This window comes from Salmo trutta, chromosome 35, assembly GCF_901001165.1.
Source record: "Salmo trutta chromosome 35, fSalTru1.1, whole genome shotgun sequence".
NCBI lineage: Eukaryota > Metazoa > Chordata > Actinopteri > Salmoniformes > Salmonidae > Salmo > Salmo trutta.
The window spans coordinates 30,559,654-30,579,024 of NC_042991.1; the positions used below are offsets into that span (position 1 = coordinate 30,559,654).

General features: G+C 41.4%; 1 protein-coding gene across 2 annotated transcripts; it reads right to left on the reverse strand.

Annotated features, from left to right (window-relative positions):
* Positions 1-306: 306 nt before the first annotated feature.
* On the reverse strand, positions 307-18,881 carry LOC115175058 (single-minded homolog 1-A-like). Of its 2 annotated transcripts, XM_029734216.1 has the most exons (12): positions 18,590-18,881; positions 16,486-17,019; positions 12,257-12,339; positions 11,798-11,887; positions 11,474-11,582; positions 11,271-11,356; positions 10,550-10,749; positions 8,670-8,776; positions 7,974-8,121; positions 3,568-3,733; positions 2,923-3,322; positions 307-2,286 (listed from the first exon to the last, which is right to left on the reverse strand). In XM_029734216.1, the coding sequence occupies exons 2-12, from the start codon at positions 16,658-16,660 to the stop codon at positions 1,490-1,492; spliced, it is 2,361 nt and encodes a 786-aa protein (XP_029590076.1). In that variant the 5' UTR covers positions 16,661-17,019; positions 18,590-18,881; the 3' UTR covers positions 307-1,489. The 2 variants fall into 2 exon arrangements, with proteins under 2 accessions (XP_029590076.1, XP_029590075.1); XM_029734215.1 differs by lacking the exon at positions 18,590-18,881 and having other exon boundaries at positions 11,271-11,582; positions 16,486-17,063.
* Between the last annotated feature and the right edge of the window lie 490 nt (positions 18,882-19,371).

A 19,371-nucleotide genomic window follows, 5' to 3' on the forward strand; every position in this document is an offset into this window, starting at 1 on the left:
CCAGACAGGCATGCTGGTGGACGACTACATCTGAATAACTTAACTACATTAGAAAACATGGCAGGACTATTACTGCTAAGGTAAGGTCAAAGTGTTTACATATGCAAGTACTTATACTGCTAGAACTGTCTTACATGACAGAAAAAAGGCAATAACATTTTAAAGTTAAAGTGAGTCACAACGGCATTGTGATGGCGTGATGGCTTGTGTTCTCAAAGGGTTCTTTTTTCCTCTTGTATCAACCCCAGTTTGATCAAAGCGAGTCCCCCAACACATTACAGACCAGAATAAAACCAAGACATCAAAGAGGGTTTGATTGCACCTGTATTTAGAATCAAAATATTTTTTATCCCCAGTTAATAGATACACTTACGACCTGTTGTCCAAAAAAGAAAGCAATTTCTTAACATATTTACATCATAAATAAAGTTACACAAGAGATACTTTACATATTTTTTGGGGTAGGAAAAGTGAGCATAACAATATCATTTTTTCAATTTGAAACACATGATGAAGCACCAGAAGTTTAAAGTGATAAACGTTGTTGTTGTCACACCTTAAGACTTCTACTAAGAGGGGAAATTTGGCAAATGGGATGCACAGATAATGCCAACATTGAAACTAAAGCAACCCTGCCACCAAATGTTCTACTTTGACATTAAACATGACATTTAATTGAGAAGAAAAGAAATATTCAACATGTTGACAATTAAATATAGAAAAACATGAGTATTTTTATAAAGAACTACTTTTACCCTCCATTGAAGTTTTTGTGAGGAAGTTACACAATGCTTTATCAGGTTTGAGGTCATGTAATGGAATTGCACATTGTCTACTACCTTGGGAAATGATCATTTCGGTAGGCCTAGTTACTGGTGCGTGACACTATGTTGGGACTAAAACATTGGGTTTATCTTTAACCAAGCTGGACACTCACTGAAAACTTGAATAGCCTTTCCACAGCATCTCAGTTCAATGCAAGGGGAGGAATTAAATTACCCAGAGGGCAAAATTTGGAATGGAACGTCATAATGACGTCAGTTTCTGGTTGTAAACATTTTTGTAGCGATGGCAGATTACAGTTAAACCTGCTTTTTTATGATAATAACATCAAGACATATGGGAAAGATGTCATATTTTGTTTGCTATTTCATCAGGTAACCAGATTACAACCAGTTAAAGATGAATTTTTCTGGTCAGTAAAAAGACATTGAAACAATGTTCTTTTATAATCAGTATACAACCTGACTAAGGCATAACAAAAGCTGCCCGCCTGACATTATTGCAACTATTTTGCTTGCTGGGTCTGGGCTCTATTGGACTCTATTGGGCTCAGTGAAGTGTGACAGAGAAGACCTGTGTTATGGGGAATATCTTGACACTAAAATCGGATCAGACCCTATTGTATGAGGAGTAAGTTTGTAAGTCCCACATTTACTCCTTCAATGAGATGCTAGGATTGGTCTGTCTTTATGTCAGTCATGTACGGTCAGCTCCCATTGGTGATGATCACCGATGTGCCCTTGTGTCCTTGTATCTGGTCAGCCTGCATCCTCATGTGGGGCAGCATGCCGTACTGGGCTCCTGCCAGCCCAGAGTAGCTCCTCAGGCTCTCCGCGTCGTACAGGTGGTCCAGGGAGTAGCCAGTCAGGGCGTAGGCCGCGTGCCTGTCCAGGTGCTGCCTCTCCTGGGCAGGGTAGAGCAGAGGGCTCCCCTGCTGCACTGGAGGGTGGTGGTGGGGCGAGACATCTGTCTGACTCTGCAGGTAGTCTTTGGAGACGGACAGGCCCGACCTGGGGATCCCGTCGGAGCTGGGGCTGCTGAGGCGCGACAGAGAGGCCGGGCTGGCTGTGTTTTTGTCGTCGTTGTCGTGGGAACCCAAAACATTTCCGCCGTCGTTGCGGTGATGGAGGCGCTCGGAGGTGAGGGTGAGGTTGATGCCGTCGGCGACTCCCGGGCCACGACACACGACGCCGGGCATGGCAGTCTGGAGGAGGGGCAGGGAGGAGGGGGTGAAGGAGCAGGGTCTGTGGCTCTTGTTGGAGAGGCCCCCCACTGGGCCCAGGGCGTCCAGGGGCCCTTTGTGCAGCTGCAGGCGGCTCTCCTCCTCCTTGATCATCTGCTGCGTGACGCGGATCAGTGTTTCCATCTTGCTGGGCTCCTGAGGGCTCGCCTGGAAATGGTCGCCGCCAGTGCTGCTGCGGTAACGTTCACCCGAGTCGCTGGTGGAGCCGCCGCCCCCTTCAGGCGAGCTGACCACGCTCTCCTCGTCCCAGTGGCCCCGTCCTGTTACACAAAATGGCACCACAAGTCTCCACATTGATGTAATAATTCTAGCCCCAAACCCAAAAGGACATATCGCTATGATTTTACTGCATACTTATGTGATACCCATGTACGTCATTGCCTATGACCGCTATGTGGCTATTAAAACAAACTTGAAATATGACTGGAGTGAAGTATTGCATTTTGTAATATACAGACAGATTTATTTATCCATCTACATGAAATGACATTTGATAATATGCATAGAACTGATCATGTCTTGTAAATCCCTTATAGACAGTGCATTCCTTGGCAGCAGCACCATTGGGAGTTGTCTTTCAGTTTGAGTACATGAAATGTGAAATAACTTGGATTCAACAGTGGGCAATTATTGCACAACAGATGGTAACAATCGGCATACTGGCAAGAAACAACTTCGCATGGACCATAATGTCCACGGTCCATTTGGTAAACAAGCTACCAGGGAAAAGTTGGATTTGTATGGTTGCGTCCCAAATGGTACTCTATTCCCTATATAGTGCACTATTTTTGACCGGGGCCCTATGGGGCCCAAAGTTCACCACATAGGGAATAGGGTATCATTTGGGACACAACCCATATTTCCAGATGGTGGCGGCCGTCACCCTAGCGCCTTACCTTGGACCAAGCTGTGATAGGAAGTGAGGTCGTAGCCCTCGCCGTTCTCCAGAGACGACTTGGGCAGGGAGAGGACAGAGCGCGTGGCATCCCACCAGGCCTCCCGTCCAGACTGGGGAGCAGCGCCCAGGAAGTAGCGACCAGCTTGGCAGCGGGCACCACGGTCGCAGGCGGGGATGTGAGGGTGGGCCGGGGTGTGGGTGTGCGTTAGGTCCTCCTCGGAGAGGGCCAGGCCGTAGCACAGGGAGCCGGAGTCGGGGTAGAGTCTGTAGGCGCAGGCCCCGCCCTCCGCTCCCTCCCCTTGGTCAAGCAGCTGAGGCGAGGCGGAGTCTGTCAGCGGGCTACCTCCCCATTGGCTGTCCTGGTCGGACTCGGAACGCTCTGGGTGAAAAGCTGAAAACTGTAGGAAAAGAGAAAATATTCTACGTTTAAATGATATATTAAATTAGTAAAAGATGGTTTTACAACATCTCAATATTCTGTGACGTTTGGCTTAAAGACACTTTATATTGATTACAAGACAACACAACGAGGCTGTGTGACTAAGAGAACATAGGAGTTTGGGTCTACAGCAGAGAGAAACAGATGCTCTTATTATTATTATGCTAGGGAACAAGTACACCACAGAGGTACCAAGTGTCTTACCTGCTGTGGATAGGGGGACACTCTGACTTTGGCCTTGGTGTGTGTTACACAGGGCTTGGTGCCCTTCCTCTCGTCTGTAGTGCTCGGAGGGCTGGTGTAGGAGAACGCTGGCTTGCTAGGGGTCATCTGGTCCAAGGACAGCTGTATTCCCTTATATTCAGTATCTCTACACACACAGACACACAGAAGAGCACCATTTTGTAGTGAGCACACTTGAAGAAAGAAGAAACTCCAACACACTAGTAATCCTGAATGCTCCACAAACTATTGAATGGATTTTTCAACCAATGTTTCCTTCATCAGGCTTTCACTGAGAGGTACGACTTGACATGTAGTGAGCACATTTAAAACATCTTATTTCACAGAAGTTATGGCAATATATAATATGACGTACTACAAGTAATTACTCCAATGGAAACACCAAAGTCTGACAATATTTACTTTTGATAGTGAGTGAGACATGATTCACTAACACTTTCTTTTGAGTATTGATTCATGCATAAATGTGATGACCGTTAGAAATGAAAATATGATGTAAAATAAACTAGGTTGGGAGATTAGCCCTCCTGTTTTTCACTATGAGAAACACAACAGACACCTTAAGCAAAGTTAATGATTCAATGCTATGGCACAAACATTGGTAGAACACTCACACACACACACACACACACACACACACACACACACACACACACACACACACACACACACACACACACACACACACACACACACACACACACACACACACACACACACACACACACACACACACACACACACACACAAGAATTACAACCATTCCCATAACGTCAACACCATGCTTATCGTTAATCTACTCCTTTGTCTCAGTTTACATTCTCTTGAAGTCAAAGTGTACCCATACACACACCGCACACATACCATACACACACCGCACGCACACCACACACACACACACCGCACACACACCATACACACACCGCACACACACACACACACACCATACACACACCGCACATACCATACACACACTGCACGCACACCACACACACCGCACACACACCATACACACACCACACACACACACCATACACACATCGCACATACCATACACACACCGCACGCACACCACATGCACACCTCATGCACACCACACACACACACACACACACACACACACACACACACACACACACACACACACACACACACACACACACACACACACACACACACAGCCCCCTAGATTGAATACATTTCTCCCAACATTGACTATTCATTATGTACATATAAGATAATATATACGCCACCTTCATCCTTCTAACCCACTGTCCTTTCCCTGAACTCTATCAGACGTCAATACCATGAAACGGTTGCTGTGTCAGACGCTCTGTAAATACCGGCCTGTTCTTAACTTACCACATCAGCCCCTGTGCCCTGTCTCTGACCTCAGTCAACCAGTCACTATAACATGTTTCTAAATATGACCCGCTCTTTATGTGTGTGACACCATACGATTGAAAGGAAATATTTGGATAGTCAGTGTTTTTTGTGCGACATAGAGTGCGTCCCAAATGACACTCTATTCCCTATATAGTGCACTACTTTTGACCAGAGCCCTATGCGCTCTATTCCCTATATAGTGCACTACTTTTGATCAGAGACCTATGCACCCTACTCAAAAGTAGTTCACTATATATATAGAGAGAGAGAAGAGGGTGACAATTGGACCACAGACATGGTTATTGGCTCTTGCAGGTACAGTAGTGGTGACTTGTTCTGCATTATATGTGTCCTCTCTGTGACTTGAGCTCGAGCCACCAGCGCTGCTATAGGCTTTAGTGCAAACTCAGCTGTGTTAGCTGATTTCCACCTGTCGGTCAAAGTCAGACTAACTCCCATCTGAAATATGCCAGTGGCTCTCCACCTCCGAATCATGATTTATTAATGACATGATGGAAGCTAATGGATTAAAATGCTTAGGTTATGGTGACGGGATGGCTTAGCTGCTCTTTAGTATGTATTGTCAAATTCAGCAGTATTTGAACAGTACTTGGTGTGTATTTACCGGGGATGTACTGTATCTCACAGAGTGGAATTCATTCAAAACATGTTTACTTCTGATTATAAGCTATACATGTAGTATGAGCACACTAGAGAAACCTGATTCCATATTGAGTCGTGTTTGTGAGTGTGTTGGAGGTTGAGGTCAATACACAATAGTAAATACACAAGAGTGGACCGGCAGACGGCCTAAACACGTACGCACACAGGCACACACACACACAGGCACACACACACACACACACACACACACACACACACACACACACACACACACACACACACACACACACACACACACACACACACACACACACACACACACACACACACACACACACACACACACACACACACACACACACACACAGATTAACGGGCTATGTCTGGATCAACCAAACCTAACAAGGAACATCCAACATGGGCAGCAGCTATGAGATGGCTATTGATTTCCAGTTCACTGTGGTATAGATTTTCTTTCCTCAGACACCAGGTCAATTCTGAAAGTAGGTTTTTACCCCCAATGTTTATCTTACTGTTCTCAAAAGGTCTTATCGCATCTGGGCTCTCTTGACACACTACCTGAAAAAAATACAAATGTTCGATATCTGTGTAAAGTAAGGTGTAGGAGTGCAGATAGGCCATAAAGGGAACGAACTGTGAATGTGAGAGGTACACACAGCCCTACCCACTATCAGTGTAGCTGTGGTAATGAACTGTGAATGTGAGAGGTACACACAGCCCTACCCACTATCAGTGTAGCTGTGGTCATGAACTGTGAATGTGAGAGGTACACAAGTCCTACCCACTATCAGTGTAGCTGTGGTCATGAACTGTGAATGTGAGAGGTACACACAGCCCTACCCACTATCAGTGTAGCTGGGGTCATGAACTGTGAATGTGAGAGGTACACAAGCCCTACCCACTATCAGTGTAGCTGGGGTCATGAACTGTGAATGTGAGAGGTACACAAGTCCTACCCACTATCAGTGTAGCTGGGGTCATGAACTGTGAATGTGAGAGGTACACACAGCCCTACCCACTATCAGTGTAGCTGTAGTCATGAACTGTGAATGTGAGAGGTACACACAGCCCTACCCACTATCAGTGTAGCTGGGGTCATGAACTGTGAATGTGAGAGGTACACACAGCCCTACCCACTATCAGTGTAGCTGGGGTCATGAACTGTGAATGTGAGAGGTACACACAGCCCTACCCACTATCAGTGTAGCTGGGGTCATGAACTGTGAATGTGAGAGGTACACAAGCCCTACCCACTATCAGTGTAGCTGGGGTCATGAACTGTGAATGTGAGAGGTACACAAGTCCTACCCACTATCAGTGTAGCTGGGGTCATGAACTGTGAATGTGAGAGGTACACACAGCCCTACCCACTATCAGTGTAGCTGTAGTCATGAACTGTGAATGTGAGAGGTACACACAGCCCTACCCACTATCAGTGTAGCTGGGGTCATGAACTGTGAATGTGAGAGGTACACACAGCCCTACCCACTATCAGTGTAGCTGGGGTCATGAACTGTGAATGTGAGAGGTACACACAGCCCTACCCACTATCAGTGTAGCTGGGGTCATGAACTGTGAATGTGAGAGGTACACAAGCCCTACCCACTATCAGTGTAGCTGGGGTCATTACATTTTACATTTTAGTCATTTAGCAGACACTCTTATCCAGAGCGACTTACAGTAGTGAGAACTGTGAATGTGAGAGGGACACACAGCCCTACCCACTATCAGTGTAGCTGGGGTCATGAACTGTGAATGTGAGAGGGACACACAGCCCTACCCACTATCAGTGTAGCTGGGGTCATGAACTAAGTTTGTTGGTATTTCACTATTACCTTGGTCCACGAGAAGGTCATGTTTTGTATGTAGAGTTTTTTTTATGTTTATGTATGTAATTGTTTGTTACTTCTGCTCTGACAATGCCATCTTAATTGCCTCTAGGGGATTAATAAAGTCAAATTGAATTGAATTGAATTGAATTACTAATAATAATCATCATGATCATCATCATCGTTATTATCATCATCATCATCATAATAGTAATAGTCAAATTGAATTGAATTGAATTACTAATAATAATCATCATCATCATGATCATCATCATCGTTATTATCATCATCGTCATCATAATAGTAATAGTCAAATTGAATTGAATTGAATTAAAAATAATAATAATAATAATAATAATGAATCCATCATCCTCATAATAATAATAGTAATAGATTTACTTTATATAGCACCTTTCATTAAGTTCAGAATCTCAATGTCGCTTTTCCCCAGGTTCAGATTATGATGCAGTTCAGAAAGAGAATTGAATTGAATTGAATGAGTCTCACGTCAAGACGTAGTTGACGCTGACGATGCAGTGGGGTCTGGAGGAGCGGCTGTTGTGGACGATAGTGGCGTAGCTCTGCACCCACACCCAGCCCCCCTGTTTGGCCAGGAAACGGTAATACTTAGTGGTCACCTGGCCCTTCACCAGCACTGTGAGGATCAAAGGAGAGGAGAGGAGAGGAGAGGAGAGGAAGAGACATCTTAGTTTAGATTGTTTTGACCTATAATGGGTCATTCTAAAGTAGGACACACAATAACAATGTAGGAGGAGTGCGGTAGGGGTGTTCCATTGATTACTGTTGTGGCGGTGGGTTATAAGGACCACATGCTGTGTGCCAACGAGCGGTGGCTGTTTTAGCCGATTCAACATGAAGAAACATCTGAACATTTACAGCAGACATCGGCTATTCTAGTCTGAGACACTTGGTTACCAACGATCGTTCTGGTCTGTGTGTAGAGGTCAATGTCTAGTGCCAAGACATTCTGCGTTTTATCACATTTACTATCTTGTGTATTTTGTAGTTTTATCCTTTGTTCACTCATTGAAATCTTTGTGATAAAATTGATGTATTTCAGAAATGTATTTGACTACTAAAGTACAGTAAAGCAGCCTAGAGTACAGTAAAGTAGCCTAAAGTACAGTAAAGTAAAAGGTAGAGTATGACGAGGCAGGGCCAAACCTACTGTAACTAACTTACACAAGTGGTGGGCACAGCGTAGGTGGAAGGTGTCACAGCTATGGACGTGGTGGTATAGGGTCTTCTCAATGAGGTCCTGTGGCTCGTAACCTGTCAGCTCTGCCACCCTAGGGAGGGAGGGAGGACAAAGTGACTCATCAACACAAAAAATGTCTCTCTCTCTTTTAGTCATGGCAGAAGTCACTGCAATAACATTGCTTTATTTTTCCTGAGACTGTCATGTATGAAAGGCCTCACTGTTCTCCCTCCACACATCAATATATACACTGTTCTCCGTCTACACATCAATATATACACTGTTCTCCATCCACACATCAATATATACACTGTTCTCCCTCCCTGTATCAATATATACACTGTTCTCCCTCCCTGTATCAATATATACACTGTTCTCCATCCACACATCAATATATACACTGTTCTCCCTCCCTGTATCAATATATACACTGTTCTCCATCCACACATCAATATATACACTGTTCTCCCTCCACACATCAATATATACACTGTTCTCCCTCCACGTATCAATATATACACTGTTCTCCGTCCACACATCAATATATACACTGTTCTCCCTCCACACATCAATATATACACTGTTCTCCATCCACACATCAATATATACACTGTTCTCCCTCCACACATCAATATATACACTGTTCTCCCTCCACACATCAATATATACACTGTTCTCCCTCCACACATCAATATATACACTGTTCTCCCTCCACACATCAATATATACACTGTTCTCCGTCCACACATCAATATATACACTGTTCTCCATCCACACATCAATATATACACTGTTCTCCCTCCACACATCAATATATACACTGTTCTCCATCCACACATCAATATATACACTGTTCTCCCTCCACACATCAATATATACACTGTTCTCCCTCCCTGTATCAATATATACACTGTTCTCCATCCACACATCAATATATACACTGTTCTCCGTCCACACATCAATATATACACTGTTCTCCGTCCACACATCAATATATACACTGTTCTCCATCCACACATCAATATATACACTGTTCTCCATCCACACATCAATATATACACTGTTCTCCCTCCACACATCAATATATACACTGTTCTCCCTCCCTGTATCAATATATACACTGTTCTCCATCCACACATCAATATATACACTGTTCTCCATCCACACATCAATATATACACTGTTCTCCCTCCACACATCAATATATACACTGTTCTCCCTCCCTGTATCAATATATACACTGTTCTCCCTCCCTGTATCAATATATACACTGTTCTCCCTCCCTGTATCAATATATACACTGTTCTCCATCCACACATCAATATATACACTGTTCTCCCTCCACACATCAATATATACACTGTTCTCCCTCCCTGTATCAATATATACACTGTTCTCCATCCACACATCAATATATACACTGTTCTCCCTCCCTGTATCAATATATGCTTAGAGTTCTATTTGATCCAAACTTGTTTTCATGCTAAGGAACAGAACATTCTCTAAATTGGACCACAGTTGCTTGTGGTCCAGCACTCCATTTTAAGACAATACAACATTTCAGTTTTTAGATTCAATAAGACATTGTAAAACAAATCATAATGTAATATATTGTGGCATTTCATGTTAGTGAATTTGATACTGTTTTTATACCAATAAGTTGTGGACTTAATACGAATTTAACAACTGTCAAAGAACTAGCGGAAAAGAAAAAAAAACTAAATTTAAAGAAACTTGAGCCCTTTTATGCAATGGCTGGCTCATCAAAACAGCTGCTGTAGGCCTATGTAATTAAATGATTCTCCTCCATATCTATCATAGGCTTAATCCCCTGTTTTATGTGTATGTTTTGCTGTAGGCCTACCTCGAGTCAAGGAAGATTAGTTTCATGTCGAGGCTGGCTCTGAACATGAACATGTTGCTGTGCAGCTTAATCTCCGTCACAGCGCTGGGAGGCAAAGAGTGTCCCACCGCCACAAGGCCCACGTTCTGGTAGCAGCCGTCGAAAGGCGACATGTCCAGGCTGTACTGACGGATCTTCAGGTAACCGCTGCAGTGAATTACCTGATGTGGTTGATAGGGAAATTAGACAACCCTTGCTACTCATAACATTGTTGTTGAAAAAATGGTCCGCTGTCTTTTTAATTGCATGCGCTTATGCTTTCGCTTCGAACACACCAACAGTGTTTTTGCGCGAAATGGATCAAAAGTTCAACATTCACGTTCTGCTACCATATCTGTCAAGCCGTCTACGCATACAGTTTGACGCATACGTTCGATAAATCCAACGCATGCACCATACCCAACGCACTGCAACTGCCTCTACAACGTAATGCTGCAGCATTGGGGATGAACATAGTTCTGGTGTACCAAAATGCAATTTCACTCTCGGTGTGTCCGAAGCTATTAATACTGTAAATATTTCAACATTTCCATAACCTATCCGTAGTCCTAGCGTTACGCGTAAAAACGCGCAAATCAATTTGACGTCAATTGTCTATTAAATCAATAGCATTTTTATGCAACTTCGATATCATTTTTCAGACAACAATATATAGGCCTACTTCCATATATTAATTGTCTACCTTATATCCACCGCTGGTGAGGCCAGCGTTTCTCTTCGCCAGCACGCATTTCATCCTCAAGAAGAAAGAGCGCTCCATCTCGTATTCTGGGAGAGAGGGCAGAAAATATACTAGTCTATTTATCCAACGTACAAAAATGAATTCGATATGTGGTTTCATTCTCTCCGAATTGGGCCTACTGTGTTCATATAGGCCTAGCCTACCTTGAACGAAGTGCGAGTGGTACGGCTGATGCGGTGTCAGGACCGCAGTCATTTCGTCGTGGTCGGCAGGGTGGACATATTCGTAAATACTGTTCCCGGTCAGCTCTACCTGTTAAGAATTACCTCGGTAATTTAATGTTATTAATCACTCAAACAATTCAAACATGAATCCATAATATCTTACACGAATAACGTTTTTAACATATCACGCGCTCTTAGCGCAAATGGTTTAGGCAAAAATACTAGCCTAAAAGACTTCACTCCCTAAAACTTGAAAAAACAAAAACACTAAATAAGTTATGATGAATAGGACCAGGTGCAGACCTGAGAGAGTCCCAAATGGACTGATGCAGTCTCGGAGATGTACATGATCTTTCCATCCGGCGCCACAACAAAGATGAAGCCATCCAGTGTCTGCAGAAAAAAGGAATGAATTAATGCACAGATCAACTGTAATATTAATTCAAAAGCACTCACCGCATTTTATTTCAAATATGAAATGTAACATAAGATGGCTAGGCAGGCCTATAAAGCTTAAGAATTATTATTTTCATTTTTAGTATAATATGTAATAGTGTATATAATTGTCTATGATTTTATAAAATGATATTAGTAGCCTTAGCTTTCTAAATGACCTGCAGTATGTCCCACCTATCAAATCAACTCAAATGTAACATGTCTACATCTTAAGAAGTCTTTTTTTCATTATCAGTAGGCTATTTAAATCATTATATTTTGCAGTGATTTTGCCAATAAATAAATAGGCTAAACTTTCCAAATTACCTGGAGAAGGTGGGATCCCAGCTCACGTCCTACATTGTCCAAAGATCTCGTTCGACTCGTGTGACCCCAAGCCTCACCCAAACCTGAAACAAAGCACAACGCCAACATTTACATTTGAGTCATTTAGCTCTTATCCAGAGCGATTTACAGGAGCAATTTGGGTTAAGTGCCTTGCTCAACGGCACATGTTTCACCTAGTCCGCTCGGAGATTCAAACCAGCGACCTTTACTGTTACTGGCCCAACACTCTTAACCACTTTGGCTACCTGCCGCCAACAAAGCCTATCAGCTAGGCTACTTTTCCCTAGGTAAACCATAGTCGTGCAATAATACACGTAACGCATGTGACAATGCATCTTTATTATGACATGTATTGTGGCAGTATGCTTGATATATTAATCATATTATTAATAATACATAGCTATTTGTGTAAAAGTACGATTAAGAAAATGCTGCAAAAATCGATCGAAATTACGCAAATAGCCAAATATTAAAACTGCAAATCCATTGAACATGACAACCTCGAGGGAACCAACATAGCTCGAAGCGGCTCTTCTTGGCTATAGAAAAATAATGCTAATCATAGCCTACAAAATCAATCAGGGTCTGAGTAAAAACTCGAATAATCCATCACCATTTCACATTTCAATATTGTCCAAACGATTAATTTGCGTTTACACAGCTCAACAAAAAAATACACAAATTATTTGGTCAACATTTGAAATAGCTTCTTGAACGGTTCATCTCCTTATTTGTTTAGTAGTCAAATGAGCCCAGCTGCTATGGAGAAATGATTTTACATTCTGCAAGCATGCAAACAACCTCATCCTCTGCCAACAGCATGCAGCGTTGGTTTACATTGAGCTTGACGTAGACATGCATAGTAGCCTAATGGACAAGAAGAGTATAACCTGTTATATGTATTTCATTTATATATTAAACAATACGTATTTGATATTTTCGCAATTACAATATTTTTGCAAGAACTTCTCTTTTTAGACTGGTCATTTATTGTTAATTTCACCTCCATACTTGACCAATCGAAAGTAGGCATGCTGCGTGGACAGATATTCGAAAATGCACAATGACGGCAAACACCTGCATCAATGGTAAATCGATTGTGATTCATTCCATGTTATCAACTTTTGAAACTGTTAAAACATTTACATGTAATATTAATATTGTATGCTTATGTTAACACATAAATCTATATATGCTTATATAAGATATTACATGCTGTTGAGTAGGCCTGTCTGGCTGTCTTTTCTGTGAGACGCGCGCCATGTTCAACTATCCGCTGCAATCATGGCTCGAGCTGTGCTTTGCTCACACTTCAACTCACCTACCACAGGGGTCACAATGAGTGCAGCTTAAACTAATTTGTCTGATGTATTCAAGAAGCGAAGCCGGATTCAATGTGAATCATCAGGTCTACGTGTCTTATAATATAATAGGCAAAGAATAGATGCACCCGGCGTTTGAAGTACTGTCTAACTGACGTCAAGTGCCCCAAACAAATAGCGTATAGGCGATGTGACGGCTAAACTTAACATCTCTCGTCTCTGCTCTAGGGTATTTTTCAGATGCTTACGAGGTTTCAGACAAACTGTACTTGGACGGTTTTTCCAATTACAATAGCCTACCCATTACAAATTGTTAACACATTAGCCCAACAGTGGCTGCAAGTCGGCATACACAAATAGGCCATTGCCTTTGTTGACCGTTGGCTATTAGTTCGAGCCGACAACGGGTTTTTTTTCCTTTATTATGTTTTAGACTAATGTTAGACTTTTTTATTTAGGCATATTGTATTTTTTTCTCTTCATAATTCGCAGTTGTAAATGAGAACTTGTTCTCAACTGGCCTACCTGGTTAAATAAAGGTGAAATAATAAATAAATAAATAAATAACGGACGCCTAGTGTCAATAGCAAAACATTTCCATTTCAATACAGGACTTTTTAAAATGCGTATTTATTGATGTAAATCATAGTGCGAAATACATTTTCTTGCTGCTGTTTTATCTACATTGCGTATAGGCTTACGTTTGCTACAAGAAATTGATAACTTCGATCAAACTGCAGAAAAAATATATTTTCGTAATGGTGGTCAAATATAGTAACAAATGATGATCGAATAGGCTATAGGCTAAATCTGTCCATTTCAATGGCATGTGTCTGGTATAGACAATATGAACAATAATTGATTATGATGTGCACAATTAGGTCTACTTGGGCACAATCAAAATAAAACCTATTAATGATTATTCTAATGAGCAAGCATCAGTGATTTATAAAACATAATGGCTGATAGGTTAATGCAAACACAAACTTTCATATTGTTTCCAATAGCCCAGAGAAAGCATTCCAAATTAGGGCGTTGGTTTTTGTATCAGTAGCCAAGGCTATATGTCATCAAATGTACTAGCATTATAAAAAGTGCTATTCACAAGTTAAAACCTCTAGAATGGCATACCCAAATCTAACTGCCTGTAGCTCAGTCCCTGAAGCAAGGATATCCATATTCTTGGTACCAGCTGAAAGGAAACACTTTGAATTTAGTGGAAATGTGAAAGGAATGTAGTAGAATATAACACATTAGATCTGGTGAAAGATAATACAAAGAAAAAACCAAACGTTTTGTTGATTTTTTGTTGTTGCTGCACCATCATCTTTGAAATGCAAGAGAAAGGTCATAATGTATTATTCCAGCCCATTTAGATTTTGGCCACTAGATGGCAGCAGGGTATGTGCAAAGTTTTAGACTGATCCAATTAACCATTGCATTTCTGTTAAAAAGGTTGTATCAAGTCTGCCCAAATGTGCTTAATTTGTTTATTAATAACGTTTCATGTTCAAAACTGTGCACTCTCTTCAAACAATAGCATGGTATTATTTCACTGTAATAGCTACTGTAAATTGGACAGTGCAGTTCGGTTAACAAGAATTTCAGCTTTCTGCCAATATCAGATATGTCTATGTCCTGGGAAATGTTCTTGTTACTTACAACCTCATGCTAATCGCATTAGCGTAAGTTAGCTCAACCCTCCCACAGGGGACCCACCGATCCTGAAATTCTTGCATGTCTACGTCTTAAACTGCTGGCATAGTTGTTTTTTTAAGTAATCAGTCATATCTGCTACTGTTTATCATCAAGTCTAAGTAGCCTACTTTGTGATTTCTTGCAACGTGCACCTGTGATTGTCTACGTGAAGTGTCCGTTCAGTTTAGGTGACCTGTCATAACACTGTCATAACAGCTGTCACATCATGATATGGCTGACGCAATAGGCCTAAACTATAGGCCTGCTTATTGAAAAATCGTAATTCCTTGAATTTGTCATGAGTTTACCTAAACCCAAAAGTGAGAAACTGTATGGTAAAGATAAAACCTGCAGTGCAGGCCTAAATAGCCAATAGATCCACATGTGTAGCCTATATGCTATTCTTTACCACACCCTATATCTTCAGCAATTTTCCGGAGTTCATATATTCCATTCTTTATCCGGAAAAAGCAAAAGCGGCTTGAGTGGATGAATTACTCCCGCTCAATCACAGGGCTCTGTTTCTCGCCTGAGGTCGGCCAGTGGGCGTTTTATGTGATTGGTGCGGCTTGTTCTCTGTCACGCAGCAAAGCAGCCTGTTGAAACCGGGGGAAGATTGTGGCTAATCGCCTTCCTTACCTACTCCTTTCGATTCTCTGACCCCGAAAATGGCGTAAACGTGTGCGCGCCGAGACAGGCATGCACGATTATCATTCGCACGCGCCCGCACACGACACGCACACGGCACACGCACGCAAGTATGAAATTACACACTAGCCTATTCTGTAGCGGTATTGTAGCAATAACTATAGCTCAAAAGACATGGGATAGGCTAATAAGATAACAACATCAGCAATGACTGCACCAGTCAATTAAGGAAGCAGCTACCAGGTGTCATCAAAATAGATGTATCTATTATTATTACAGAACGTTATTATCAGCTGTAATAGGCTATAACGCTATGTTAATGTGCATATGCCTATGCATAATAAACAAATTAGGCTATACAAGTATAATACCGTAATCAGTATGTCAATGCAGGTGAATAAATAAAAACAAAACAAAGAATCCAGATAAGAGATAGGCTATAAGGATAAATACAAATACATATAGGCCTATAGCCTAGCCTATGAATGGCAAATTGCATATAAAAGAAGTGTGAATTGTTGAATCTGAAAATATACATACCCTGAGGAAAGACAATTCGCATCTTCAGATAACTTGTTGTCAGTCGTATGATAGACGCTTTGTCCAGCTGAGACGTGATAGCCGAGGGTAAAGGCAACATTTTGGCCAGTTCATAAAATTCGCTGTTCTCCTTTTCCCGTCTAGTCCTTGCGGCAGTTTTGGATTTCTCCTTCATTGTGTGTTCTCTCTCTCTCTCCCTCCTTTTGTTAAATGTTAGGCTATATCATTCCTTTACTCACATATCGGTCCATCAAAAAACGATTACAGATTTCCGTTTTGTTTATTTGTCATGGTTTTGGCTTTTATTTTTCAACTAAAACATGCGACACTTCTCAGTTACAAACTGAATCCAATGACCTTCAGAAAATTCCCGAATTCCTTCACCGAACCAAGCGCCGAATGGATAATTTGATATCCCGTGTTAGTCTTGTGTAAATGGAGAATTTCTTGAACGCACACGCCATTAATTCTCACTTAGAATGGGAAGAGGCCTGTCCACGGTGTAAACTGCCAAGACTGGCATTCCTCCATGCCCTGAAAAACAAAGGGCATAACACACGCCATAATATCATTGTAGGCCTACCAATATCTTGTTAATCGACAAGTAAAAATGCATTTTCATCCCAAAACGCATACCTTAAGTTTCAAACAAAAACGTTTAGGCTATCATAGTCAAATGAATATGTGGATTTAATTATGCGTTATGCATGTGACAACGTGGCTTTATTATGGCTTTAATGTGGTTGTTTGCTCACACACTGTAAAAAGTAACTGACTAACTCATTACATAAATTGAGTAGTGGCTACTCAAACATCTCCAATGATCAGTAGAACTCAAATCATAAAAGTGGTACTAACTCACAGGGCAATAAGATCTCGTATCACTTAATAAGGTGTTGAGTACTGTTAACAAAAAGGTGATTATTGAGTAAATATAACTTTATTTATTTGTGTTCTGCTAATCTAAAAATATTGAGTTTTTACAAGTTAGATGACTTCATATTTTAAAGTATATCTAACATGTATTAAATAAGTTGTTCTTACTTGATTCTATAATGTTTTACGTCTTTACTTAACATAATAAAGTAGTAGTCAGACACTTGATTTCTATGTGTTGTGCTGATATCGAAGGATTAAGTTATGCATAGGTAATAGTGCCATGTGGCTCTGTTTTTAGAGGATTGTGGGTAATTCAACGTTTTTAGACTTCATGATACTTTTACACAATGTTGTATGCATGTTTGAACAAAGAATAGTATGTTTCTAAAAGAGTATTAAGCAGTTTGTTGTGCTATAAAGTGTAATTGATCATGATGAATGGATATCAAAACAGTCAGGAAAATTGATGTTCAATAATGAGACAAGCCTTTCCCACCATCAACAAGGTCAGGTTGTGCACCACTCATAATGACAGAGGCTAATGCATAATTCTGTTATGTTTACAGTTCTACCTCCAGTTATAGAGGAGTGAGCACCGTGCTCAACAATGTCTGCTTACGGTGGGTTAAAATGACAAATCGTCAAGTACATAAAACAATGTTGAACCTTAAGACACGACCACTGATATTAATAATCTGAACTACTTACTACTTACACTAGAACAGAAAACTGGAAGGAAGGTTAATAGCTGAAGTAAAAGGGACCCTACATTTTTCTGTTCACAACAACAAATATTCATGTTCAATTAACTTCAATTGTTATAGTTCAGAATACATCATTCAATTTAGTGTCGAAAAGATCATAAAATACAAAACAGTATTTACAACTTTAAAAGATCACCATATGGGTGCTGATGTCACTTTATTACTTTAAGCACTGACATACTTTGAGTTGGGTTACTCGAATGGCTCTAGGCAACGGGTTCCCGCAAAACCTTTTTTTTAACGGAACTAATTAGCCTACTTTTTACAGTGTATATTTTAATAATAATAACAACAACAAATAATAATAATCATAATAATAATAGCCTAATAATAACAATAATCGAAAACAAATAATATATAATAATAAACCATAAACAAACGAATGAGAATACTACTATAATGACCAAGCCCATAGCATATGGAAATATATAGCCTGCATTTCTTCGATGTTTTCTACTTACCTCAGAGAATGAAAAGATCTCATAACCTTCACTACGTTCGCGATGCCCGCAGGGGATTCCACCTGTCCTGAACCGAGTTCACCACTCGAGCCAGTTAGTTCAGTCCCAGCTCCTATCGGAATTCCACGTGGAAAGGCGCGCAGACCCCTCACTGCATACACTTCTCTAAATTAGGGACGCTGGAGGAGTGGAATTCATGTCCAGACCTCGTCTCCAAACTATCTCAATCTCGCTCTCGAGCTGCTCAGGACCAGCCCACTGCCACTGGCGTTCTTATTGGGTAGCAAGACATCGAGGCCGACTTTCTCATTGGACATTGTTGAAAGAAACACACACGAGACCGTAGTGAAAGCAGGATTTGTGTGAGACGTTCACTTCTGACCCAGAGAGAGCTCAACCTGGAGGAAACGGTGGACGGACGTCACTGTTTTGTCTGGCGATAGCTGTAGCATATGCGCTCATCACACAGCTCAACGTAATGGGCTATCCAGGGGGAATGATAGGCTACATGCAGTCAGTTTTACATAGCTAAATCAACCATGATCCGCTCTGAACCGCACCAATGCACATATAGGCAGGCCTACAGTCTTTTTTTTTTTTTTAGAGTGGACTGCCTGCTTCGTTCGAGATCTGGTTATAATTACTCGAATAAATCTATTTCTCTCCTTTCCCCGCATATTGCGTTTTTTGTTGTTGTATCAAGCTGTGCTATGCCCAACGAGTTTAATATAATACATCAATTACACGCCAATAACCAAGACATTACTGACGCGATATTTTTA

Bases quoted from the DNA above. Each gene is read 5' to 3' on its own strand.
- LOC115175058 (XM_029734215.1), bottom strand. From the start codon at position 16,660: ATGAAGGAGAAATCCAAAACTGCCGCAAGGACTAGACGGGAAAAGGAG. The intron at 11,888-12,256 runs GTAATTTGGAAA...TTTTTTCTGCAG, and splicing joins TGGGATCCCACCTTCTCCAG to ACACTGGATGGCTTCATCTT. The intron at 2,287-2,922 runs GTAAGGCGCTAG...TTTGTGTAACAG, and splicing joins CTATCACAGCTTGGTCCAAG to GACGGGGCCACTGGGACGAG.